The sequence below is a fragment of the Notamacropus eugenii genome, chromosome 7 (genome assembly GCF_028372415.1).
Source record: "Notamacropus eugenii isolate mMacEug1 chromosome 7, mMacEug1.pri_v2, whole genome shotgun sequence".
Taxonomy (NCBI): Eukaryota; Metazoa; Chordata; class Mammalia; order Diprotodontia; family Macropodidae; genus Notamacropus; species Notamacropus eugenii.
In genome coordinates this window covers 115,951,948-115,975,316 of record NC_092878.1, presented here as the reverse complement: position 1 = coordinate 115,975,316, position 23,369 = coordinate 115,951,948, and the positions used below count along the sequence as shown (strand labels likewise).

Here is a 23,369-nt window from a genome sequence, read left to right as displayed (position 1 = left end):
GGCAAAAATTTTAATTTACCCTTAATATTAATAAAGGTACAATGTTCTTAAAGAGTAAATTTTCTCAAGTTGCTAAAATGCCTTAAAATGGTTAAAATAGCAAAAAGTGTGGCTAGGCTTGGGAAGGTTAGACTATAATTGTCTTCAAAGTGAATAAAATGCTTACCCATTATTGAAATCAAAGAGCAAAGAACCTGATGGTGGGAAAGATTGAAGGCAAAGAGAAAAGGAGATGGCAGAGGATGAGATGGATAGAAAGTGTCATGGAAGTAATGAATGAGTTTGGACAGAGTTCAGGATATAATGAAAGATGGAAGTGCCTGGTGTGCTATGGTCCATGATGTCACAAAGAGTCAAACACAACTGAACAAATGAACAACACCATCGAGTTTTACAAATATTAAGGCAACATATAAAAGTGGGCTGTTACATGCTATAGTGTTGGTCCTTTACCATACATACATGACTTGATGCAAACTAAAATACTTGAATTGTGAAAAACCATGAAACTTTAGAAATTTTTCATATCCTGAGCTGCCAGTAAAGCAGAGAATAATAAAATGCTCTAAGACCTCCCCAAGATTAAAAGAAAATATGTGTACATGTGTATGTATGTATAGACAGACACATGTGCTCTAAAGGAACACTGCTTTTATTTAAATATGATTTAACATAACTAAATTTTCCATAAGCTGCCCCAAACTCTCATTTAAAGTCTAGTTTTCCATTATTTTTCCCACTACCGTTACCCAGGATTTACTCTCTACTTAACACTAAGAAGGATGGCTAGGAGGCTTTTATCAAAATAACTAAATGTTGTTTCTAAAAATAAAGCATTATTATTAACATGGCAACTCTGTAAAACAGTACAAGCTCCTATTCTTCCTGGAACATGCCACATTGAATAATGAGCACTACAATGACATCTCTTGAAAAAGAGCCCAATAAACTAGATTTCCCATCTATCAGTTTGAAGGACCTCGTGAACAAATACCACAGGTAGCTTTCCATGCGTTTATTTGTAAAATTTCCAGCCCTGCCCATGTTCCCACATTTGGAAAGAAGACCATGGATATCTCTATGTCTGTAACATAGTTTGTACACCGCTTTATTAAAAACAGATAAAGACTACATGGCAAATGCATCCAAGAGAATATACTACACAAAGTCTATGTTTTTAATGGACTACATTTTAAGATGTACAAAAATTATTATGAAAATTGAACGAAAGATCTTAGAATTGATGTTTACTACTTGTATGACCTTGGGCAAGTCATAACTTACCTACAGTCAGTTATGTGATCCAGTAGATAGAATGCCTGTCCTGGAGTAAGAAAATTGAATTCAAATCCTGACTCAGACATTTACTATCTGAATGAACCTGGGCAAGTCACTTAACCTTGGCTGCCTCAGTTTTCTCACATCAAAGGGGAATTATCACAGCACTTACCTCCCAAGGTTGTTTTTAGGATAAATGCATGCAATACATATATATATATGTATATATATATATGTATATATATATATATATATATACACATATATATGTATATGTATATGTATGTATACATATGTATGTATATACATATGCAAACCTTAAAATACCATATAAACAATAATTATACATCCCTCTTTCTAAGGTTGTCACATGTGAAAAAAAAATGGTTTGACTCAGAGATCCCTTTCAGCTTTATATATCTATGGTCAACCCAACTCATCTGGGGTGTCCTAACAGTTGTAAAATGAGAAAAAGATGTAGAATAGTCATTTAACAGGAAGTAGACATAAGATATAGACAGTTCAAGTGTTGTTACAAAAATCAGTTAACCAGCAACTGCCTATGCTTAGGATATTTCTATATCTGTATACCTAAATCTATGTGCACATTTATGTGCATACATATTATATGTGTATACACACACATGAGGATAGAGGTGTACTCACATATACAGCACACATATGCATGCATTCATATTTACAGATATGTACACCCCATATATACATGTGTATGTCATGTGCACTCTATGCATATGCACATGTATGTATGTACATTTGGAGGGGAAGACAAGGAGAGAGGAAACAGCTATGGACAAAGACAGGAATGATTTGAGGTGGTCCCTGACTTTACCTGTAAGGAGTTAACATTCTACCATTCTACTAGAGGGATACAGTGTGTTCACAGGTGAATAAATACAAGACATAGTTTTTTTTAAAAAAAGTTATTCAGAGGATGAGACACTGACAACCAAAGGAAATCAGGAAAAATCTGAGGAAGGTAGCCCTTCAACAGAGACTAGATGATCACTAAAGATTATAAATCTGAAAAAAAAAAATAGAGGAAGGCTGTGAATACATGATGTAGTTCCTCTACTGAGGATTTATGGAAGGATACGATCAGGGGAGTGCTGGTATACGTCTAGCAACAAACTCTTTGAACATCTACAAAATCCATTTAAAGTTTGACATTTTTCTCCATCATTTTCTTAAGTCTAGACCATCAACAAAATAATCAACCAAATGCTGATATGTAGGATTTGCCACTTTCCAAGGTATAAATATTCATACCGAAAATTTAACAATTGGCTCTTGAAGTACTTGCCTCCAGCACCCCTTGAAAATGACTAAGAATTGAACAGATAATAAAATGGGTTGTGAGTTACATGAGGGAAGGTAGGAGGGATCATGACCAATGAAATTACGAATCTCTCAGTGATATCGAACTCAAATAGAAACAGTTCCTTGCTAGCCATATAACCCTCAAAAAAAAAAAAAAAGAAATAGAAATTAACATTATGTTGTGTTGTACTTGTATGTATTTCAAGATTTTACAAATTACATTTTAATCTGGTTTGCTATACTTGGGAGTTTTGTTGGTAGGAAGTTAGACACTTCTGTTTAGAATATCAAAGAAGGTTACCTAGTTGAAAAATACTGAATGTATTATTCACTGATGCCTACAGGGTGTTCAATTAAAGACCATGGGGTATGACATCAGAGTTATTATGTAGAACATGGAGTAGTGCTGAATGGCACGTAAGTCATAAAAGTGAGTTGCCACCGCCCCTCCAAAATTTTATGTTATGAAGCACTCCATAAGCAAATAATTACATTTCAAGTCATGTAAACATTATCATTCCCATTTTGATAAAAAGAAAACTGAGGCATAGAAAAGATGAAATATCTTATCCAAGATCACAGAGCTCAAAAATATCAGAACTGACTTAAAAATTGAAAAAAAAAATAGAATAGAAGAAAAAATATTCTGTAATTTATTATATTTTGTATTCATGCCAACATTTTGTGCACTTCCTAAGTCATATTTCATTTTTCTCTGAGTTTGTAAATTCAGCTTTCCTGCTAATCATTGCTCTGTTCCTTTGTCAAGGAAATCCTCTATCCTTGAAGGATGTAGGTGGATGCTAAGGAATTCGATCTGTTATCTCTGTACCACTGACTGTCCTTCAAGAAAGTCTGGTCTGTTATTACTGTGACACTAACTAGCCACACAAGTAGACATCATCAATGAGCTTTCCATAGTGACAAGACAAAAGGAGAGGTTGTTGCTAGCCCTGCCCTCCAAATTTACAGCCAATTATACTGTCCCCCACATATAGGATGCTTCTGACTTTGTAATCAGTTGTATTGTTTTCCCCATCTATGATGCTGCCTTCTAGCTTTTGGGTGCTCCTTTTCTCCACAAAAATCATTTGTCAACCCTTATTTAGTTTCTTAGCTAGCTGAAGAGGTTAAAACTCTTCATTGGCAAATTCACTTTTTGCTAATAAATTGATCATGCTTCATGCCTCAGTTTACCTTAATTTCAAGCACAACAGACACACCTCTGAACAGTTATTTCATTCATAATAATAGTTATTATGACTGAAATTGGTTATAAAAGTGCAAAAAAACCTTTCCTTACGACAACCCTGAGAAGAGGGCAACATAAGGGTTATCATTCCCATTTGACAATGAAAAAACTGAGGTTGAGACAGGGCAAGTGATTTGCCCAAGGTCACAGAGCTACTAATTGTCAGACTACGTGAACTTCAAGGTCAAAATTCTTTCCACCATACCATATACATATATATCTAAACTTCACATAGCTGTTTTATAAATTTAAAAATTAATATCTAAATGCTCTATTTTCATTAGTTCAGCATCTGCCATCTAGCACTTCCTACAATATTTTCACACAAAAATATATTAAATAAAATTTTCAAACACCTTTATTTAAAATGAAAAAAGAAATGCTTGATGTTTAAAATATTTCACACATATTCACTTTAAGTGCAGGTAAATGCAATATTGTTTTACTAAGTCAGCAGTACCTAAACGATTTTAAAAGATTTTGGAACAAAAAAAAACCCCTAAACTATAAAAAAAACATTTATAATTTAATTATGAGCATGATGTTTTTTATAATTACTTGAAGAACTACTGCAAAAATCATTGCTAGATTAAATTTGAACATAAGCTAGACAGCCTTGAAAAATAAAGAAACAGAGGATATCCCCAAAGTCTTAAGTTTAAGGAGCTTAAAACTGTACTAGTCTTTTGAGGATATACAGTGTGTTTCAAATTTGAGTTATTTTAATGGCAAATTATTGGCTGGAATCTGAAAAATCAAATACCTGTCACTTCCATGTCCCTGTTTCTTAAGCTGCAGTTTGAGTAAGGAGTGGTAAGCAAGAGGAGGTACTGGTACAAATAAGAAACTTAAGAAGTGAGACTGTAATTCCACATAGCTTCTCCTGGCAATCCTCTTAAAAAGAAAGAACATAATGAATAATCCTGGCCACAGAGAAAGAAGAATGAGTAAGGAGGAATTACATGATTTGGTGAGTTTTCCTCAAAGAGTATTTGGAAAGATCTGTCTGTCCATAGACTCCCTATCCTTCCTCCACTACGTGATTCTCTTGTTGAAAACTCATCAAGTAAAACTAGCTGACTCTTGGACAATTAGACAGATACTCACAGCTTCTTTTTACTCATAAGAGTCGTATATTTATTTTCAGTTCACATAACAGAAGAATATTGATCAAAAACTAAAACTAAGTATTTTTTTGTTCAAATGCAACATAGAACTTTATCAACCAAAACAAAAAGAAAACTATTGTTGCAGTACAGTGTGTAAACTACATAATCCAAGAGTCTTCCAACCTTTCATTTCCCCATAATCCTTGAGCTCACAAAGGCAGAAAAAAGAATAGGATCTTGAAATCTATGAAGACTCCCTTTTCACTTGAAATTTCAGAAAGCCTATGGAGATACCACTCCACCATCTAGCATTGTTTTGTCCCTATTTTTCTATCTTAGATTCGATAGAATTCAAATAGAAATCATCCTGTTACAGGTCACTATCCTATCATTGTTCTCTTGGTATTTTAGGTTCACCAGATATTGCTCAGGTGGACAAAATGATTGTTTTGGGGCTTTGCTTTGTTTCATTTTTGGTAAATGAACAAAAGTACTAGGACGTAAACTCATCTGTGGGTTCATCAAGAGTATCTTTGAGACAGATCCAGTAATAGACAGTATGACTGATTTCTTCCCTTGTCTCTATATTTTGAAAGCTATTTGTTTCAAGTAGATTGCAGGTTATGAGGATTCAGGAAAGTGACATGTTTTCTTCAACAGTGGGTAACAATTTTGGCTGGGACAATAATGTTCCATTTCTAGTACAGTTTACCGAATTCTAAAGGCTCCTAATGGTGAAGGGCTTTGTGTTTGTAATTCAAGGTCTTTATCTTTTGGTGTCTTCTAATTGATGAAGTGCTAGTGACCCTCTAGTGTAAGAGTCTGACCACCTGCTTACTATTATTTTAGTATCAGGTTGGGGCCAATCAACTTGTTGAGGAGTCTATAGCACAAATTATTTCTCTGTTTTAATAAATTCTGACCTGTTGATATAATGTCATACATTTTTTAGACACAGAATAAATTTTGTTCAAACCATATTGTTGCACAAACATTTCCCTTCTCTTAAAGTACAGGATAGACTGAAACAGTTTCAATTTTTAAAAATATTTCAAAGTTGATTTTGTGCTTGTTAATGTTTTCTTGAGTTTGAGAGAGGAAAGAAAAGGGCATAAGCATTTATATAGCTTCTACAACTTGCTAGCACTGGGCTAAGCACTTTACAAATAATATCCCATTAGATTCTCACAACAACCCTGAAAAGAAGATGCTATTGTCCCCATTTTACAGTTGAGAAAAGTGAGGCAAACAGAGGTTAAATGACTTGCCCAGGATTATACAGTTACTAAGTATCTGAGTCTGAATTAGAATTCAATTCTTTCCAACCCTAGGCCCAGTGCTCCATCCATTTCATTGTTTAGCTACTTTAGGTGCCTTAGAATCAGAAGTCTCATATTGTATCTGGGTTAATACCTAGTTTTATTCACTGGAGTACAACTTCCTAAGTGATGCCCAAGGAGCCTGAGAGAATCAATGTAGCTTAATGTAGCCAATTGGCCAAATGTTCACATAACATTCACTGTGTGAAATGTGTCATACCAAAAATGGCACAGTGTAGAAGACAAAGTTCTAGCCGGAGCCTATAGTATAAACTGAATTGGAAAATGTATACGCTGGGAGCCTTTAGCTTTGTAGATATCAAGAAGATTCTGAAATGAAATAATAAAGGTTTCCTGCTAAATGAAAAAAAGTTTAGAAATGCTAATAAGCACATAGTGATAATTTATGCTCGTTAACATTAAAAGGCCTCATAAATGGTCATCATTAAATTATACTTTAAAATAAAAATGTTAAATCAATATTTCAGTCTAAAAGCACTATGCAAAGACAACAGGTTTGTTGTGATATCAGATTCTGACATTGTCAATCGTGTGCCTAGTCACTAATTTTTCACTGAAGTTATTGATATTCACATTCTCCATTTAATACTTCTATGCATTTTCCCATAATTTGCCCATTAAATATTGTCATTATTTCAACTCTAGACTAATTTTCAACATCACTAATGCATTCATTCAAAATTTATTTTCATCATAAGTGCCATTATCAAGAAATTGAACAGTAACAAAACTCATCAAAATGGGAGAGATAAGTAATCACATCTAATATCAGAATGGGTGTAATAGTTTATATGTGATCAAGTGTGGGCAAAATGCACAAAACTACCAGGATGCCATTACCCCGTTAACAGAACTCTCACTCTATCCCTCCCCCTGCAACTCTGGAGAAAAAAAGCGGAGAGCTGGAATATCCTCACACATCGACTAAAGCCATCGACAAATTTTCTCTGAAAGCACACCTAAGCTAGAAAGCTTTAAAAAAATTAGAACCAAAATTTCACAAAAATCTAAATTGACTAATTCTTAGAAATGTATTAGCAAAACACTTGATTTGCTTACATAAAAACCCAATTCTGTCATTATTAGTGAAGTCAAATAAAGAGGTAAGGAAGTTATAGCAATGCTTCTGAGTAATTAGCTAGCAAGAAATCTCAGTAAGATTAGTTTTGTGGCCTTTAAAAGGGTTACTAATGTACCTGGGAAAAGAGCATTAAGAAAAAATAAGCAGCTTTGAGCTTTTAAATACATAGGCTATATCTCTCTGCATATATACATGTCAACTATAATTAGAAGGAACATATTTACAAAATCTCTATACAATATTTTTAAGAACTGCTAAACTTGAATTAATAGCATATTTGTTTCAAGTAATAGTAAATATAATGAGTTTCTATAATGTAAAATTATGTTAATATCCTTCTTCTAAGGAAGTTTGCCATGAATCATTTTTGAAAACACACACAAATAGACAACTTTATAACCCTAGTATTGGGTACAGGATAAATATAAATGTAACAGATTGTGTTATATAAATCTTATACTGTGTGTGTGTGATTTTTGAAGGGTCCTTGTAAATTTTACATGGAAGTTATGTGACTTAACAAGATTATTCCTTCCTTATAATGATAATCCTGGCAATATACCTAAAATAAGAGAGAATGTGGTATAATAGAAAGTGCGTTAGACATAGAGTCTAGAAAGAACTAAGCTTGTATTCTACCACTGGTATTTACATATGACCATGGGCAAGTTACCAAGTCTCTAAGAAAAAGTTTCTTAATCTGCAAAATGGGGATAATAGTACCTAGTGTACCTAACTGTACAAGTTAGTTTAGGGATCAAATGAGCTAAAGTTTATAAAAGATATTTATAAAGTCTTTTGCAAATGTCAACTAGCATCATTAACTTAATTTCTATACTAAAATGACATGATTTCTGCTTAACATGTCTGTTCATATGAACTAAAATTCTATCATCACTCAATCACTAAACATTAGTTATATAAAATAAAAAAGAGTCTTTTGAAGGCAGGTGTATTATATTTTATAATATTCGGTATATTTGTGATAGGGAAGGTCTAAGTCCTTTTTTTTCTGTTTCCAAATAGTCAACTTAAATGTCATAAGTACAGTTATCTACCTATGCTGTGCTGTATTATCAGTGTATTTACCAATGTGCACTTTAACACAATGGCAAAAGAATGTCTTTGATACCCTAACAGTCTCCATATATGGTGTGCATGACTAACAGCTGAGAGGAAGTGTAACGGCCTGCTAGAAATCTTTGAACAGTCCCGCTAAAAACTAGGTGCAGAGAATTCTGCCTGGGTGACAGTACAGCTGCATGTGCAAATGTGTGCAGGAACTTTGCCAGTTTTCTCCCCCTCCTCCCCTTTCTGTCCTATTGATTCAATTTACTGACAATAAAGAATTTTCCTTTTCAGTTGTAGTAGTGTATTTTGCAGTCCTTCTCTGATCTTTAAAAATAAAGAAACCTAAGACTTACTTTCACAAAAGCAAAATATTTCAAATAACAGATGAGACAAAAAGTTTGAGGGAAACAAAAGATGAACCGATCAAATGTATCACAGACTATCAAAGATAACATTACTTGAGGATTTTTTTTTTTTTGCTTTGTTTCAAGACCACAAATTATGGGATCATAGATCACTGATTTAGAGCAAAAGAGGATTTTAAAGGCTATCCAGTTCAAACTGCTAATTAAATAGATGAAGAAAAAAAGGCTTAAAAAAGTTTTAAGTGATTTAACAGGATTATCTAGGCAAACATGTGAGGAAGGATTGGAACTCAGGATATCTGACTCCTAATTCAAAATTCTCTGCCCGTTATCATACTACTGCTCCCTTTAGCTAATTAATACATTTCAAAAAACAAATTTAAAACAGAAGCACATCTTTGGACCTATCTGTATCCTATCAGGAAGCTGGAAACTCTTTTTCAAAGGCAGGCAAGATTTTTTAAAGCCAATTACACAGTTTTCACTGAGATTGATTCTCCCGCCTGTCTCAAGTTCCTCCTTTCAAGTAAATTCCACACCCATGGATGTCCACTAGTTATTTCAGAGAACCATTTAATGAACCACATTTGGTCACAGTGAACATCATTTAAAGACTGTGGAGAGTTCTGAGGCATACAAAGAACATAAGCCTTCTCACTACGGAGCTTAATATTTAACTTAAAAACTGAATAAATACACTGATCGACACGTGCATAAACATGGTATAATCAAAAGCTGTAGGCATAGAGATGAGAAAAAAATATTTTAAGGAGATGGAAGCAATTTGGACAAGTCTTCTTATCTGGGCCTCAACTTCTTTAAGTTTATAAAATTAAGCACATGGAACAGACTACCTCTAAGGTCTTCTGATTTTAATAACAATAATGACAATAATATTCACCATCATAATTATAAAACTTTAAATTTATGCAGTTAAAACTTTTCATGCATGTATAAACATGTGTGTGTATGCATGTATAAAAGCTCATATAATCTTGTGAAGCAGCAACAGTGGATACTCTATCAGTTTTTACAAATGAGAAAACTAAGGAGAGATTAAATAACTTGTCCAAGATTAAACAGCTGGTAAACTGAGTCCAAGACTAGGATGAAGGGCTTCTGAATTCTGTTTAAATTTTTCATGTTTTTTGTCTTGTTTTGGTTTTTGTTTGTTTGCGTTTTAATAAGAGTTACTGGTGGAGCTAGAATGACTAGGTCTCAATAAGGTTAGCAAACCGGAGAAGAGGAGTCTTTAAAAGTAAGAATCTGCCTTGACAGAGAGGAATAAAAGCGTTGCAGGAGGGAATAACATGATCAGTGGCTTATAAATAGGATGAGGAAAAGTGTATATGAAGGCTGACATGCCCCACACTCTGGAGCTGGCTACCTTGGGTCCAGGGAGAAATTACTGGAGTTACGTAATTTACTCCCAATGCCCATGATCAATAATTCTGACTCCATTTATCAAGAGACTCAGTCATTAAAGGATTTTATGGGAAAATGTTTTGCTTTATATACTGTAGATAGACTTAAGAGTATATACCTAAGTATCTCCTTTATAAACGTGGGAAGGAGGAGTGAACCTGAGGAGCTTCAGAATTAATGAATCCTATTATTTTTTGAAAATCTAAGAGATTTGTCAACCATTTTTCATTAATCTTAAAACTATCTGGGAAATAATAAATATATCTAAATATATTTCACCTTCTATTTGTTCCTGCCCCACACCACCCAGAGCATCTTCTAACAGTTTTCTTAATGTGTCAAGAGCTAGAGTGTAGGTGTTGCTCAGAACCAGTTAGCTGAGGAGTGCTGGGTGGAGTGATGAGGGGGGAAACCCCTTTAAAATGAACCCAAAGGCCAACTTCTTTAGCACTAAGCAAATTTTAAATGCAGAATTCCACACCAAAGTAGAGAAGAAAAGGCCTCTAATCACAGTTAAGCTGTTAGCCAGTCACATGAAGATAAACTAACTGTTAAGTGGTAGCAACACTTTCAAACTCAAGGCAAAAGGAGAAAACTTCTCAAGACTTCAAGAGGTGGGTTTTTTTCATTTCCACTTTTTAAAAATTGCCCAGTCCACAAAGATGGTTTTACTTTCTGACACTGTTCATTCATTTTCATGTTCATCAATAGAACATACAATAAAAATATTGCAGAAACATGTACTATAACTGGCAATGCCTAACATTTCAGTACAAATATGGTAGCATGCCTGTGCTATTAGATAAACAAGATCGCCATGAGACCTATTAGTCCTTTGATAGTAAACAATTTCCACTTATGTCTAATTATGTTTATAAAACATCTGTTTGGATACAAACCACATGGACAGCATGCACTAAGATTTTATAAGAAGCATTCATGTCTAAGAAAAAAGTATAGTTCTTCAGTGAATATAAAAAAAACAAAAAACATCAAAATCCTACCTAGCCTATAACAGCAGAACATTTTGTTTTAGACCAAGGCATGTATCATGTCTTTTCTTCTCAAGGTCACTGATATTAAATATGACTTGCTGAATTAAATTTAAGTCTAATTTCAATAAAAGATCTTGATTCAACTGAGCTATGGCCTATTTTTTCTCCTCAAGAGCAAAAACGACCATGAGAATCATGTGACTTTTTTTTAATCCCAGGGCTGTAGTCAAAGTTATTTTATACAAGAGCTAAAGGCAAAACCCTGGTAGTGACATTTATTTACTTTAGAATAGCTCCATTACTCATACAATTGAACATGGGATGACACCAACCACAAGAATTTGAACCCACTATGGTATTAAACATGTCAACCATAAGTGGTTTCATTTGTCCAATTATTTTAAAAATAAATAAATCAATATTTCTTTAAGGAGAGGAAATGCTAATAAATATATTAAACCTTTAAAATCTAATTCCACTGTAACCACAGCACATCTTTAAATACAAGACTAATCATTTAAAACAATCAAAAAAGAGAAAAACACTAAAAAAAAGAGATTGAAAATACCCACCCCTAGCAGAAAGCTTTTTGGTGTTGATAATTTTGGCAGCATATTCTTGTCCTGTTGGGATTTTCATGCATCTTCTCACCACTGAGAATGCCCCCCTGAAAACCAATAACCAGGAAGGTATCAATACAACCAGGCTCTGATACTCAATAAAAGGGATCTAATAATCTGAGTGCTTTCAGACATTTCAGTGGTTTTCCAAATATCAAGAGAAGTAGACCCCCAAAGAGCCCTTCCAATTGGCAACCTAGCCCTTTCTTAATTTTCAAGAATATAATAGTGATTAGAATTTAACAGGGCCAGCACCATATCATTAGACAACAAAATAAAAGGGCTGCCAATTGTAACGGATCTTGTTTGCACAAGGAATTTGAACACATTCTACAATATCCGCTCACACAGTAGCACCAAATGCCCAGAGAAAACACTGCACAGAGCTGGAATAAGAGGGAGCCAAAATCTGCTGCCCATTTATTCTGGCAGGGGAAAAATAATGAGTGTATTTCTAACTCTATAAATATGATAATTGTTCTCAGAGAAATATAAATATTGAGCATATTTGTGTGAGTTAATGAATTCTGGCACGATGATTTCTTTATGCCTTGGTTAAAAAAAAGGCTTTTAATTAAACTGCCTCTTCTGACCTTTTATGTGTATGTACGTGTGTATATAGATGTGTGTGTGCATGCAGTACCACTCAGTGTAAGAGTATCATACAGAATAAATACACTTACACAATGAAATTTACATTTCCTTTTATTTGCCTTCATCAGCCACCAACAGACATATGCACACACCCCTTCTCCAAGTAATAGATCAAGCTGTAGATATGAATGAGAACAGATTTCATTTGGGGGTGATGCTGTAACACTGTGGCTGAGCCTCTAGGTTAGATTTCTTTATAATGAGTTTCCTTGTTTATATCTTTCTCCCTGTTCTTTAAAACTGGCAAGTATTTTTGTCACTATGTGTATGTGTGTATCTATATATAATCTTTAACACACACACATACACAAAACAGGACTCTTCCCTTTCCAGAGAGGTTTTTTCCTCCATGCACATTTAAATTAATCCTCTTAGGGGAGACTGTCTATATCCTGGGAAGAATGGTGTGACAAAAATTCCAGAAAGTTTTTCCCCTCCCTACAGTAGCTGAAGATGTAGGTGCTTGATATATAGATATATATGTCACACTGGGCTGCTGTCTTCTTTGACAGAACTACTGGATACAAAACAGACTGAACGCCAACTTGAACTTTCGGCATCAATAAATATGGCACCGTCTGTGTCAGTGAGGTTCTCATCCGTACGTGTATCACTGAGCAGACACGCCGGTAAACCCTGGAGGCATCTCTATTTACAGAAAACATGATCTATGTTGCATTTTACATGGGTTCTCATTTCCTGCCTTTCACAAGCATATATACACACTCCAGAGGATGACAGCTCCAACTGCAAGGATCATAAATTCACGAAGGCTCTCTTGCAAAATGGGAGTGGGGAAGGAGGGTGGGTGGGATTATCAGCCTTGGACACAGCCTGGTGGTCTTCCCTTTCTACTCCCCCGCCCTCACCCTAAGGATCAGTACCTTTTGCCCAACTGTCAAGCTAGCCTTTTCCCCCTCCCCCCTCCCCTTTTCTAAACTCCCACGACCCCCTAACGGTAAAGGACTGCTGGGTCGGGGGTAACGCGACTCGCCCTCTGCAGGAAAGGGGACCCGCAGACGCCAGGCAAGGACGCTTACTTTCCAAGCTCCTCGAAAAGCTGATACTCGTCGGTGAACCTGGTGCAGGTTGTAGTTGAGGCCATCATAGGTCCGAGCTGGCTCCTGTCGAAGAGGGAGGAGGATGAGACGGGACGGGAGGTGCTGCTGCTTGCCTGGGACCGGCCCCTGTGTCGCTATCACCCCCGAGCCGTCTTCCTTCACTTTTCTCGTCCAAAAAAGTGGCTGGATCTGGACTTGGGGGGGAGGGAAGGTAGGAAGGGTGCAATGGGAAAGAAAGAGTGCCGTAGGGTCCCCTCTCCACAATCGTACAATCCTTCTGCTCCCGCTTCCTTCTTTTTCTTCTCCGGCTCTGGACGCTCCACCCTCCCTCTCTGCCACCCCCACTCCCCAATTGGAGGAGGGGGGAAAGTATTATAGAAAAGGTGCCAGGAATTGGGGGTGGGGGGTGGAGAGAGAAAAAACTCAGCCAGCCACGGGGCAGGAGGCGAGCAGTTGCGAAACGATATGAACTGGGGACAAGGAGTAAAGGCGGAGGGGAGGGAGTGGAAGGGTGGAGAGGGGGTGGAGTGGAGTGGGGAGGGGGCAGGGGAAGGAAGAGAAGCCCGACGGAGACAACTCCAGTCCAGTTGCAGCTGTCAGCAGCCTCAGTCTCTCCACTCCAGTGGGTGGGTGGGTGGGTGGGTGTGCGCGAAGGAGCGCCAGAGCAATGGGAAGCTCGGCTCCTCTGGCCGGCTTCCCCTCCCCTTCCCCGCCCCGCCGGTGACAGCCGACGGCCAGCTGGGGTACCTATGCAGCTCTCTGGGAATGGAGAGGAGGCACGGCACCGAGCGCGCTGGGCACCCGGGGTGGGCAGTAGCAGGGCGAGCACAGTTCAGCCTCAGCGTCTCTGCTGTCCCCCAGCCCCTCCTCAAGCTACTGCGGGGCCACCCCCTCTTCTATGCCCCCCTTTTCTCTGTCCCACACCTCCCTCTAGCGACACAACCCTCTCAGCACGCAATGTGTGTGTATGTGTGTGTGTGCGCGCGCGCGCGCGCTGGGAAGGAGGGGTATACCCAGGCAGAGAGTGCAAAAAGATTAGAAAAGACGGGATCACACACACAGTTTGAAATGGTCTGGGGAGGAGGAGGAGGAGGGGTACGCAGGAACAGGGTCTCTGCAAACAGGTCTGAAGAGACAGACCCACAGACAGGCAGATACGCCTTGTAGTAAGGGAAAGGGTCTCCACACCCCGGGAGCGGCCGGCCAGGCAAAGCCAACTGGCCAAACCGGCCAGCTAGCCCTTTAACCCTCCCAGGCGGGGGTGGAATGAATCGCCGGCCGCGCGGGGAGGCCCTGCACAGCCCCCCTGCACCAAGCTCCCCGGGGGCGCAGAGCGGTACGAGCCCCCCTCCCCCGCGCTGCTCCGCACGATTTCCCGTGCGCCCTCAGAGTCGGACTATAGCAGGAGCCATGTCCCGGCGGGATCTCCCCGGGGGCAGGGGCCAACGACCCGGCTCCTCTGTGTACCCTAGTGCTTGGGTGCCCACCCGGTGGGGAGCCTTGGCATCCCGGCTTCCAGCTCGGAGCCAGCCCAAGGCCGGATGCAGAAGCGGCCGGGATGCGGAGCCGGGCTGGCTCCCACGCCCCAGCCAGGAAGGGGTTCTCCCTCTTCAGCTAGCCCAGGGGACCCCCGTTTCCAGGCTCCCCCGGCCGCTCTTAAAGGTGCAGGTGCGGACACCACGCCTGCACCTCCTCCACTGCTTCCCACAGCGAAGCCTGGGAATGGAGCGTGCATCAAAGGCCCCGGGTTGCAAACGGAGGTGTGAACAAAGACTTCACGCGCCACCCCGCGCTCAGCCGCACCTTTCCCTTTCTCTCCCTGTCCTCCCGGGAAGGTCTAGGCGCTGGGAGCGCAGGTTTCTCGCGAGATCAGTCTGTTTTTGTGGCAGAGGGGAGGGGTGGGGTAGAGTAGGGAAGGTTGTCTGTCTATCACGGGACCCAATGGAGGCTGACGTCATTTGCATCACATGAACTTGTCCAGCCTGTTTCGATTTGTAAAGGAGAAAAAAAAAAGGTAGGGCGCTTATGTGTGCTTGTGTACTCAAGAGTCCGGAGAGATAGCAGCCTTTACGTGTATTACACAAATGAATAGTTGAGATGCATGGATACCAATACGTGCGATGGGGCATTGCCACATTCTGGCTTAGTCTACATGCAAATGAAGACGTTGATGCCTATATATGAGCTATTTAATTTATGCAAAACAATCATTAGCACAGTAGCTGCAATTTAAGTCCAGTGGATAGCATGACAAACTGAACGAAATGACTTCTGGGTTTCCCTTTCTAGTTCTTTTAACTCCATAATAAGTATGGCAATTGCAAATTCAAAGGGAATGAGAAAAAAAAAACAAAAGGTTAGTGGTCATTTTGTAAACGAGTCCCTTTTGTTACTTCAGCCCAGATTCAGGAAAAATTGTCAACCACAACCACCTCCCACCGTAACTCCATACTGTGAACGTAACTGTGGACTTCTCAATCATAAAATGTTATAGCTGTAAAGAGATCTTTTGCAGACTGAGGCCAGAAGAGGTGAAATGTTTTACCCACAGAAACTTAGCTGTCTAAACAAGAAAATCCCAATCCATTGCTCTCCTGTATCACAATGATATCACAACAGTTGGAATAATACATTTTGCAAACCTTAAAGTGTTATAAAAATGCTACTGTTATCATCCTCATGACTGAAACATGTTTGATTATGTCATGTTCCAAAATCTTCAGGGACTTCTTGAAGGGTACAACTTTAATTATTACAACATTTATACACCTTCATAGTCTGATTACAGTTTATCTTTTCAGCCTTATTTTATGTGATTCCCTTTCAGACATTGTTCAAGCTAAGCTGGATGACCTAAACTCTTCCCCATCTCTTCCCATTTGTAAAGCGATCATCCATACCTAGAAGGCAATCTCTTCTGGTTCACTACTCATTCCAATACTCCTGTTCCTTTGAACAGGAGAGATCCTTAGCAAAGGTGCCTAACCCAAACCAAGTGGTGCTTCATAAATGCTTGCTGATGAATTGATTGACTAAGACAAAACTCAGATGCCACCCTGCTTCTACTTTATAGTGTTTTTTTAATTAATTTATTTGTTTTCAGTTTTCAATGATCACTTCCATAAGTCTTAAATTTCTCTTCCTCCCTCCCAAGATGGCTTGCAATCTTATATGGGTTCTACATTTACATTCTTATTAAACACATTTTCCCATTAGTTAAGTTACATAGAAGAATTAAAATGAATGGGAGAAACCATGAGAAAAACCAAAACAAAACAAAATGCAAGAGAAAATAGTCTTCTTCATACCATGTTTTTAACATCTTCGTCTTTCTTAGACTACTGTCCAGCTGGCTTCCTTGCCCCCATCACACTCAACTTTGTATTACATTTATTTCTGCACATGGTGGATCTCCACTGCAATGCTGTAAGGTTCTTGAGAGCAGTGACTGTTTCGTTTCTGTATTCCCAGTAATGAGCACCGTGCCTTTCTAATAACTGGCACTACTGAATAAACAGTGTTTGAATTGGTTTGCCTAACAATTTGGTGTTCCAACTCAGTACACCAAATGCCATTCATTTTTCAAAATATAAAGACTCCCACTTCAAACAAATCCCCATACCCATAAAATAGTTTGTGCTGTACATTCCATGCTGAAAAAATCAAATGTAAAGTCACTGCATTAAAATGTAATGCTAAGAAATGAAAACATGATTAAAAGTAAAGAAGATGAAGGGAATTAAGTCAATATTTAGGATGTGAAATGAAATCAGCCAGTCATACAAACTAATTCAAGTAAAATATTTTAAATATTTTAGTTAAGAAAAGAGCCTATATCACTTAATGAAACATTAGTTAAAAACAAAAAAGTTTGAAAGCAATAATTAAGAGGAATGTTTGTAAGGCCTTATAACAATCAAGAAATGTAATTTTTAAAAAGTATACAATTTATGAAACCTACACAATGACATCATTTTTCTCAACTCCTTAAATTTCAGCAATTTTAACACTATGAGGTTTGTATTGCACTATAAAAGACAAACAAGTTTTAATTATGCCATACCAGGAGAGTAGGAAAGCATAAACAATGTCCATATCACGTCAGTCTAAGCCAGGGGTGAGGAACCTTTGGCCTTGAAGCCATGTGTGACCCTCTAGGTCCTTGGATGTGGCCTTCTGACTAAGTCCAAGTTTTACATAACAAATCCTTTTATTAAGGGGATTTGTCCTGAGAAGTTTGGATTCAATCCAAGGACTGCACTTGAGGACCTAAAGGGCCACATGTGGCCGGAGACTGAAGGTTCCCCACTCCTGATCTAGGCAAATTCATCCTATCCCGTAATCCGTATTTTGGGATGTTTCATTTTTGTCTTTTTATCCTTAGGTTTCAGCACCATTCCATGCATATAAAAGGCCCTTGATTAGTGTTTGCTGATTGCTTAATTCTGATATTTAAATGAATCTTTGACCTCATTATTGAAGGTACTCCCCTTCAATGGTACAAATTGCAGCCTATCCCTGCTGTCTCATCCTGTGTTACTGTCTATATTCTTCCATGAATCATTCATGGGTTATCTATCCCCCTTGCTAAAGATCTTTCTCTGTCTCCTTTACTCGTCTGTGTATTAAAATGTAATACTTAGTCTGTGCATGTGTTATATCACTTGTTCCATGAGTGGTAGGTTTCCTTTGCCCATCATACATGTCCTTGATAATGTCTTTTGTACCATTTCTTTCACTAGGGCACCACATGGAACTTTTTCGTGTTTGAGAACTTATGTTCCATTGGCATGGCATTCAAGGTCCCATAAAACATCCAAGTAATACTACTAGGGGAGTTCTTTGTTCTAGTTTAATTAAAAAAAAAAGATTCAGTCCACTAAACAAATATTGCAAATAACTTCTGGAGACATATAAACTACAGTAAATAATCAAAGCAGTTCGTAGTCCTACTTCAATTAAAAATGGAAGATGAAATGCAAAAAAAAAAAAAGAAAAATCACATAAAATGAGATAAAGGAAAATGTCACAGAGGTGACATCTCACTTCAGTTTAGAAGTCTAATGATGTGGAATCATCACACTTTTTTTTTTAAACTTGACTTCATCAGTGTGACAGGAAACACTCTTCTCTGATGCTGGTCCACAGCCCATCTCTAACTTACAGCCTTAGAAAATTGCCTGGGAAGGAGAGAAAGAGAGTAAACATTTTTTAAGAGCCTACTATTTGCCAAGCCCTGTGCTAAATGCTTTACAAATATTATTTTATTTCATCCTCTCAACAACCCTGGGAGGTAGGGGATCTAATAATTGTCATTTTACATTTGAGGAAATGGGCAGACAGAGATTAAGTGGCTTGCCCAAGGTCACACAGTCAGTAAGTGTCTAAGGCTAGAATTTGAACTCTAGTCTTCCTGACTCCAGATCCAGCACCCTTCTTTGACACCTAGTTGTCTGGGGATGCTGAGAGGATAAGTGGTTTGCCCATCGTCACAGATGTAGAAGAGTTGGGATTTCATCTAGGCCTTCCTAACTCCAAGGCTGATCTTCTAACTTCTATATCATGCACTTACTCACAATTATTTTAGGCCTACCTGAATTGTCAAAACAAAAGATGGAATGTTTCCTTGGCTGTTTAATCTTCTTGGTACAGTAAGCACTCTGGTCAGGATCTTAATTGGTGAGATCAAGAATTTAATTGAAATGGAGTCTAAGTTGCCCAGTGATTCTTGGCTTCTTTAAACCAGGACAAAGATACAGTAAAGATTAGTATTATCAGATTTATAAAATGGAAAAAGTGATGATCAAGTGATCTAGATTTGGGAGTAGAGGGTTGGAGTGGAGGATGAGGGTTAGGGCAATATTTGAGGAAAGGTTATAGTACGATACAATAGGGATAGACTTGTGAGCTCCAGAATTAGTGGGTTCCCTGGGAATGTGGCCCTCACACTAGACACTGTATTTGATAGATTTCTATACCAAGGTTTGAATTCTCCTTTTTCTGGGTTACTTTTGATTCTCTCTATGGAATTATTTTGAAGACTTGTGGTTTCATTGGTAAACAGAAGTCCTGAGTCCAAAAAGTCCCTCTCTACCTACTATCTTTACCACAACCACAACCTTAGAGTTTCTCAGACAGCTAAGAGAAGCATCTAGGTGGTGCAGTAGATAGAATGCTGGACCTTGAGTCGAATTAAGTAGGTTCATAGATCTAAAGTTAGAAGGAGCCTTTAACAGCATCTAGTCCAACCCCCTTATTTTAAAGATAAAGGAACTGAAGTTTTAAAACGTTAAAAGACCTTGCCCACATTAGTAATATTCATCAGTATGGTTCAATGGAGAGAGCATTGGCCCTAGTTAGAATTCTACTTCTGTTGCTTGTCATTTAAATAGTAATTAAAAATAGTTGTTATTATAAATATTATAGCTAGTATTTATGTAGCACTTTAAGGTTAAATATTATCTCATTTGATCCTCATAACACCTCTGGGAAGAAGACACTATTATTATTCCTTTTTTATAGGTGAGGAACCTGAGGCAGAGATTAATGACTTGTCCAAGGTCACATAGTATCTGAGTCTGTATTTGAACTCAAGTCTTTCCAGACTCCAGGCCTAACACTCTATTCACTTTGCCTCTAACTTGGTGTAACTTTAGTCAAGTTATTTATGCCTCAGTTTCCTCATTTAATATTCCTCCTCTACTGTATGAAAAAATTGGACTGAATATCCTTCCAGCTCTGCCTCTATGATCCTAGGAATCCCAGTTGTCCTACTCCAAAACCAGCAGTGCTTGCTATAGATTCTTTAAAGTACTAAAATATGTAATTTATGGAGATAACAGGACAGGATATTTGAAGTTGTAACTATCAGGGAATATTCAGAACATATGGTTGTAGTTACTATGGTTTAAATCTTTCATTAAATCTTTCAAAGTAATTATTTGCACATTAATTAAATACTTTATAATCAGAACATTTAGGTAGGACACTATATTTCCTTTTCGGTGAAACATTCATTGGGATATCTTTCCTTATTAATATCTACTCAGAAAATCACTAAAACTTGAATGTCTTAAGCAAGACATAATTAATCCAACAAATTGGCTTCCAAAATAACAAATCATTTTTGGATCACTTGATCTTCAATATTATATGTACCACTACTGTACACAATTAGCAAAATATTTTTAAAATTAAGGATCACACAAGACCGACTGTTCTCCTTGGGTCTACCATATAATATGCTTTTCTTTGAGTATTTATATGGATAGAGATAGTATGGAAAAAGCAGAAATAGTTGGCAGTAGGGGAGGATTCAGTACTAATTTTCCTAATATTTAAGTCTATAGATGAACAGAAAACTTCAGTTACCAGACTTATTAACCTCCCCCAATATTAAATTGTAATAAAACACAGATGTTAAATGTTTCCAGTTACTCCTCTCTACAAGGGTCTTATTATGAGAGAAAGGCAATACAAGGGGATGAAAACTGAGCTTTAAAAATGTGTTCTCAAAATGCATAATGGAATAAATACCAGAGTAGGAAGCAGCACATTGGGTTTCTCCATAGCTTTGTCATGATCACATGAAATCTGAAATTGACCATTAGAGCCTTCTGATTCCAGGGGCTCCATAAAGACACTGGAAAGTTGATTGTAGAGTTCTGTCCAATGAAACTCTTCACATCAGAAATGATGTGGACACTCACTTGGAAGGGGACTGATGGATATTTTTCTTGCTGTTTTTGGATGTTGTACTTCAAGTTACTAATGTTATTTTACATTTAATTTATAAATGTGACATTTTATGTTTTTTTTTTAAATGAACAAATCATGTATAAGAATCACCTTTAATTTAAAAAAATGTATTGCTTACTTTGTGTAGCAGATTAAGCTAAAATCTTTTCTTTGAATATTTGGTATGTTTTCTTTTTAAATTTAGACATATTGAACAGGATTGTTTCAAGTGAGCATTTGCAAGCTGTGATATATTTTAGGCATATTAGGAAGGCCCCCCTGTTGCCAAAAAGTCCCTCAAATAAACCCTTTCTACTGTTTCTCCTTGTCCCATCTCTTTCTTTACTTTCAGAATTAAAAATTCATTTCTTTGTGCCTCATTTTAAAATGTAAATAAGCATACTCAAGAAAGATAAGGTATTAAGTCTTATCAACTAACGCATTGGCATGGATTCTTTTATTAGATCTTTTCTAACTTGAAACTCATGCAGATAGCTCATATACTATAGAGTTAGAGTTAGAGTTAGAAGGTACTGCATCATATCTACAACTTCCATAACAAGTCATTTAACTGCCTTGAGACTCAGTTTTCTCATCTTTAAAATGAGGAGGTTAGACTAGATGATCTCTGAGATCCCTTTCCAGCTCTGGTTTTGTGAAGTGGTCATCAATCTTGCCAAAAAACCTGCAGTGATTGTCAAACTCACTCTGATTTTTAGGAAACTTTTCTTTATATATACTGGAAAATACCCCTTCCTTTCTTTTTTTTTTAAATGCTATTTATTTTATTCTGAACTTAACTACCATTTTCCCAGATGCCCCTTTCAACTTTTACCTATTACCCCTGATTCTGGTCATTAAATGCCCTTTCCATCCCCATCCCCATCCCGCAGTCTTCCCTTCTCCAAGATGGACATCCCCAGTAACTTCAAATAAGTGTGTATTAGTCCATTCACCACTCTGATTGTGATACTCTAGATAGACCCAGCTTGTCATTCCTGCCTGCATGGAGAACTCACAACTGAACATACTATTCTAGGTATAATCTAAGAGTAATATAATACAATGGAAGAGGCACTGTTTTAAAGTCAGAGTATCAGAGGTCAAATCCTTATGCCATTTAACTTCTCAAGGCCTCAGTTTCTTCATTTGGAAAATAAGAGAATTAGAATCACTTTTAGGTCCCTTCTGGCTCCAAACCTATTATCCAGTAAGTACAGCAGGACTGTAACCTTCCTTATTCTTCTGTTATGTAATCTAAGATAAAATTAAATTAAAAAAACTTGTCATTTCAAACTATTGGCTTATACTGATTGAATTTGTTGCTTCCTACATTTTTTTTTTCCACATGAAATCACATCTCCCTCATCCTTTATTTGGGCTGTTATTTTATTTCTTACCTAATGAATGGACATCTCATTGGTTCATTTCAATTGGAGTTCTTGTGTCATGTTAACTCACCAAAGACAGCTTTGGATCCTTATTTCATCATCCAATGTGTTAATTTTCCTGTTCAGTTTCGTATAATCCACAAATTTTATAAGCATGTCATGTATTCCTTCATCAAAGTATTGAAAAGAACGAGGACAAGCGCAAATTCCTAACTAGAGGCATACTTTCAGGTTAAATGACCTCTCTGAGTCTGTCCCTTCTATTACCTCCTTGTAAGAGGAGACAAAGATTAGGTTGATTTTAATTAACCCAGGGGTAAAAATATATAGAATGTCTTGGAAATTGCTTTGGGAGAGGGGGTATTAGTGGGATACAGTAGGGATGCACATCATGTGGTTACTGACTGCCATTTGGGGAGGAACTGTAAGCAGGAGAGGTGGGAAATGGTTTAGGAGACAGGAAATGGGAGGACATGATTCCAGAAGGCAGCCAATGGAGTCACAAAGATCCAAGTTCAAGTTTTACCTCAGATTCCTAGTAGTTGTATGACTCAGGACAAGTCACTTAAACGCCCCGTGCCTCAGTTTACTCATCTGTAACATAGAGATAATAACACCACCTATATAACATGGTTGCTATGAGAGTCCGATG

General features: G+C 37.6%; 1 protein-coding gene across 5 annotated transcripts in view; it reads right to left on the bottom strand.

The window, feature by feature from the left end:
- The window catches only part of CAMK2D (calcium/calmodulin dependent protein kinase II delta), a 334,877-nt gene extending 319,400 nt beyond the window's left edge, over positions 1–15,477 (bottom strand). For 2 of the 5 annotated variants that reach the window (XM_072624941.1, XM_072624939.1), the window contains exons 1-3: positions 15,393–15,476; positions 13,569–13,652; positions 11,827–11,921 (exon numbers count right to left, since the gene is read on the bottom strand). In XM_072624941.1, the coding sequence (XP_072481042.1) occupies positions 11,827–11,921; positions 13,569–13,636 (163 nt within the window). In that variant the 5' untranslated portion in view covers positions 13,637–13,652; positions 15,393–15,476. Of the gene's footprint in view, positions 1–11,826; positions 11,922–13,568; positions 13,653–15,076; positions 15,346–15,392 lie in introns of those variants that run through there. The other 3 variants (XM_072624938.1, XM_072624943.1, XM_072624942.1) reach the window with 3 other exon arrangements.
- Positions 15,478–23,369: the final 7,892 nt, after the last annotated feature.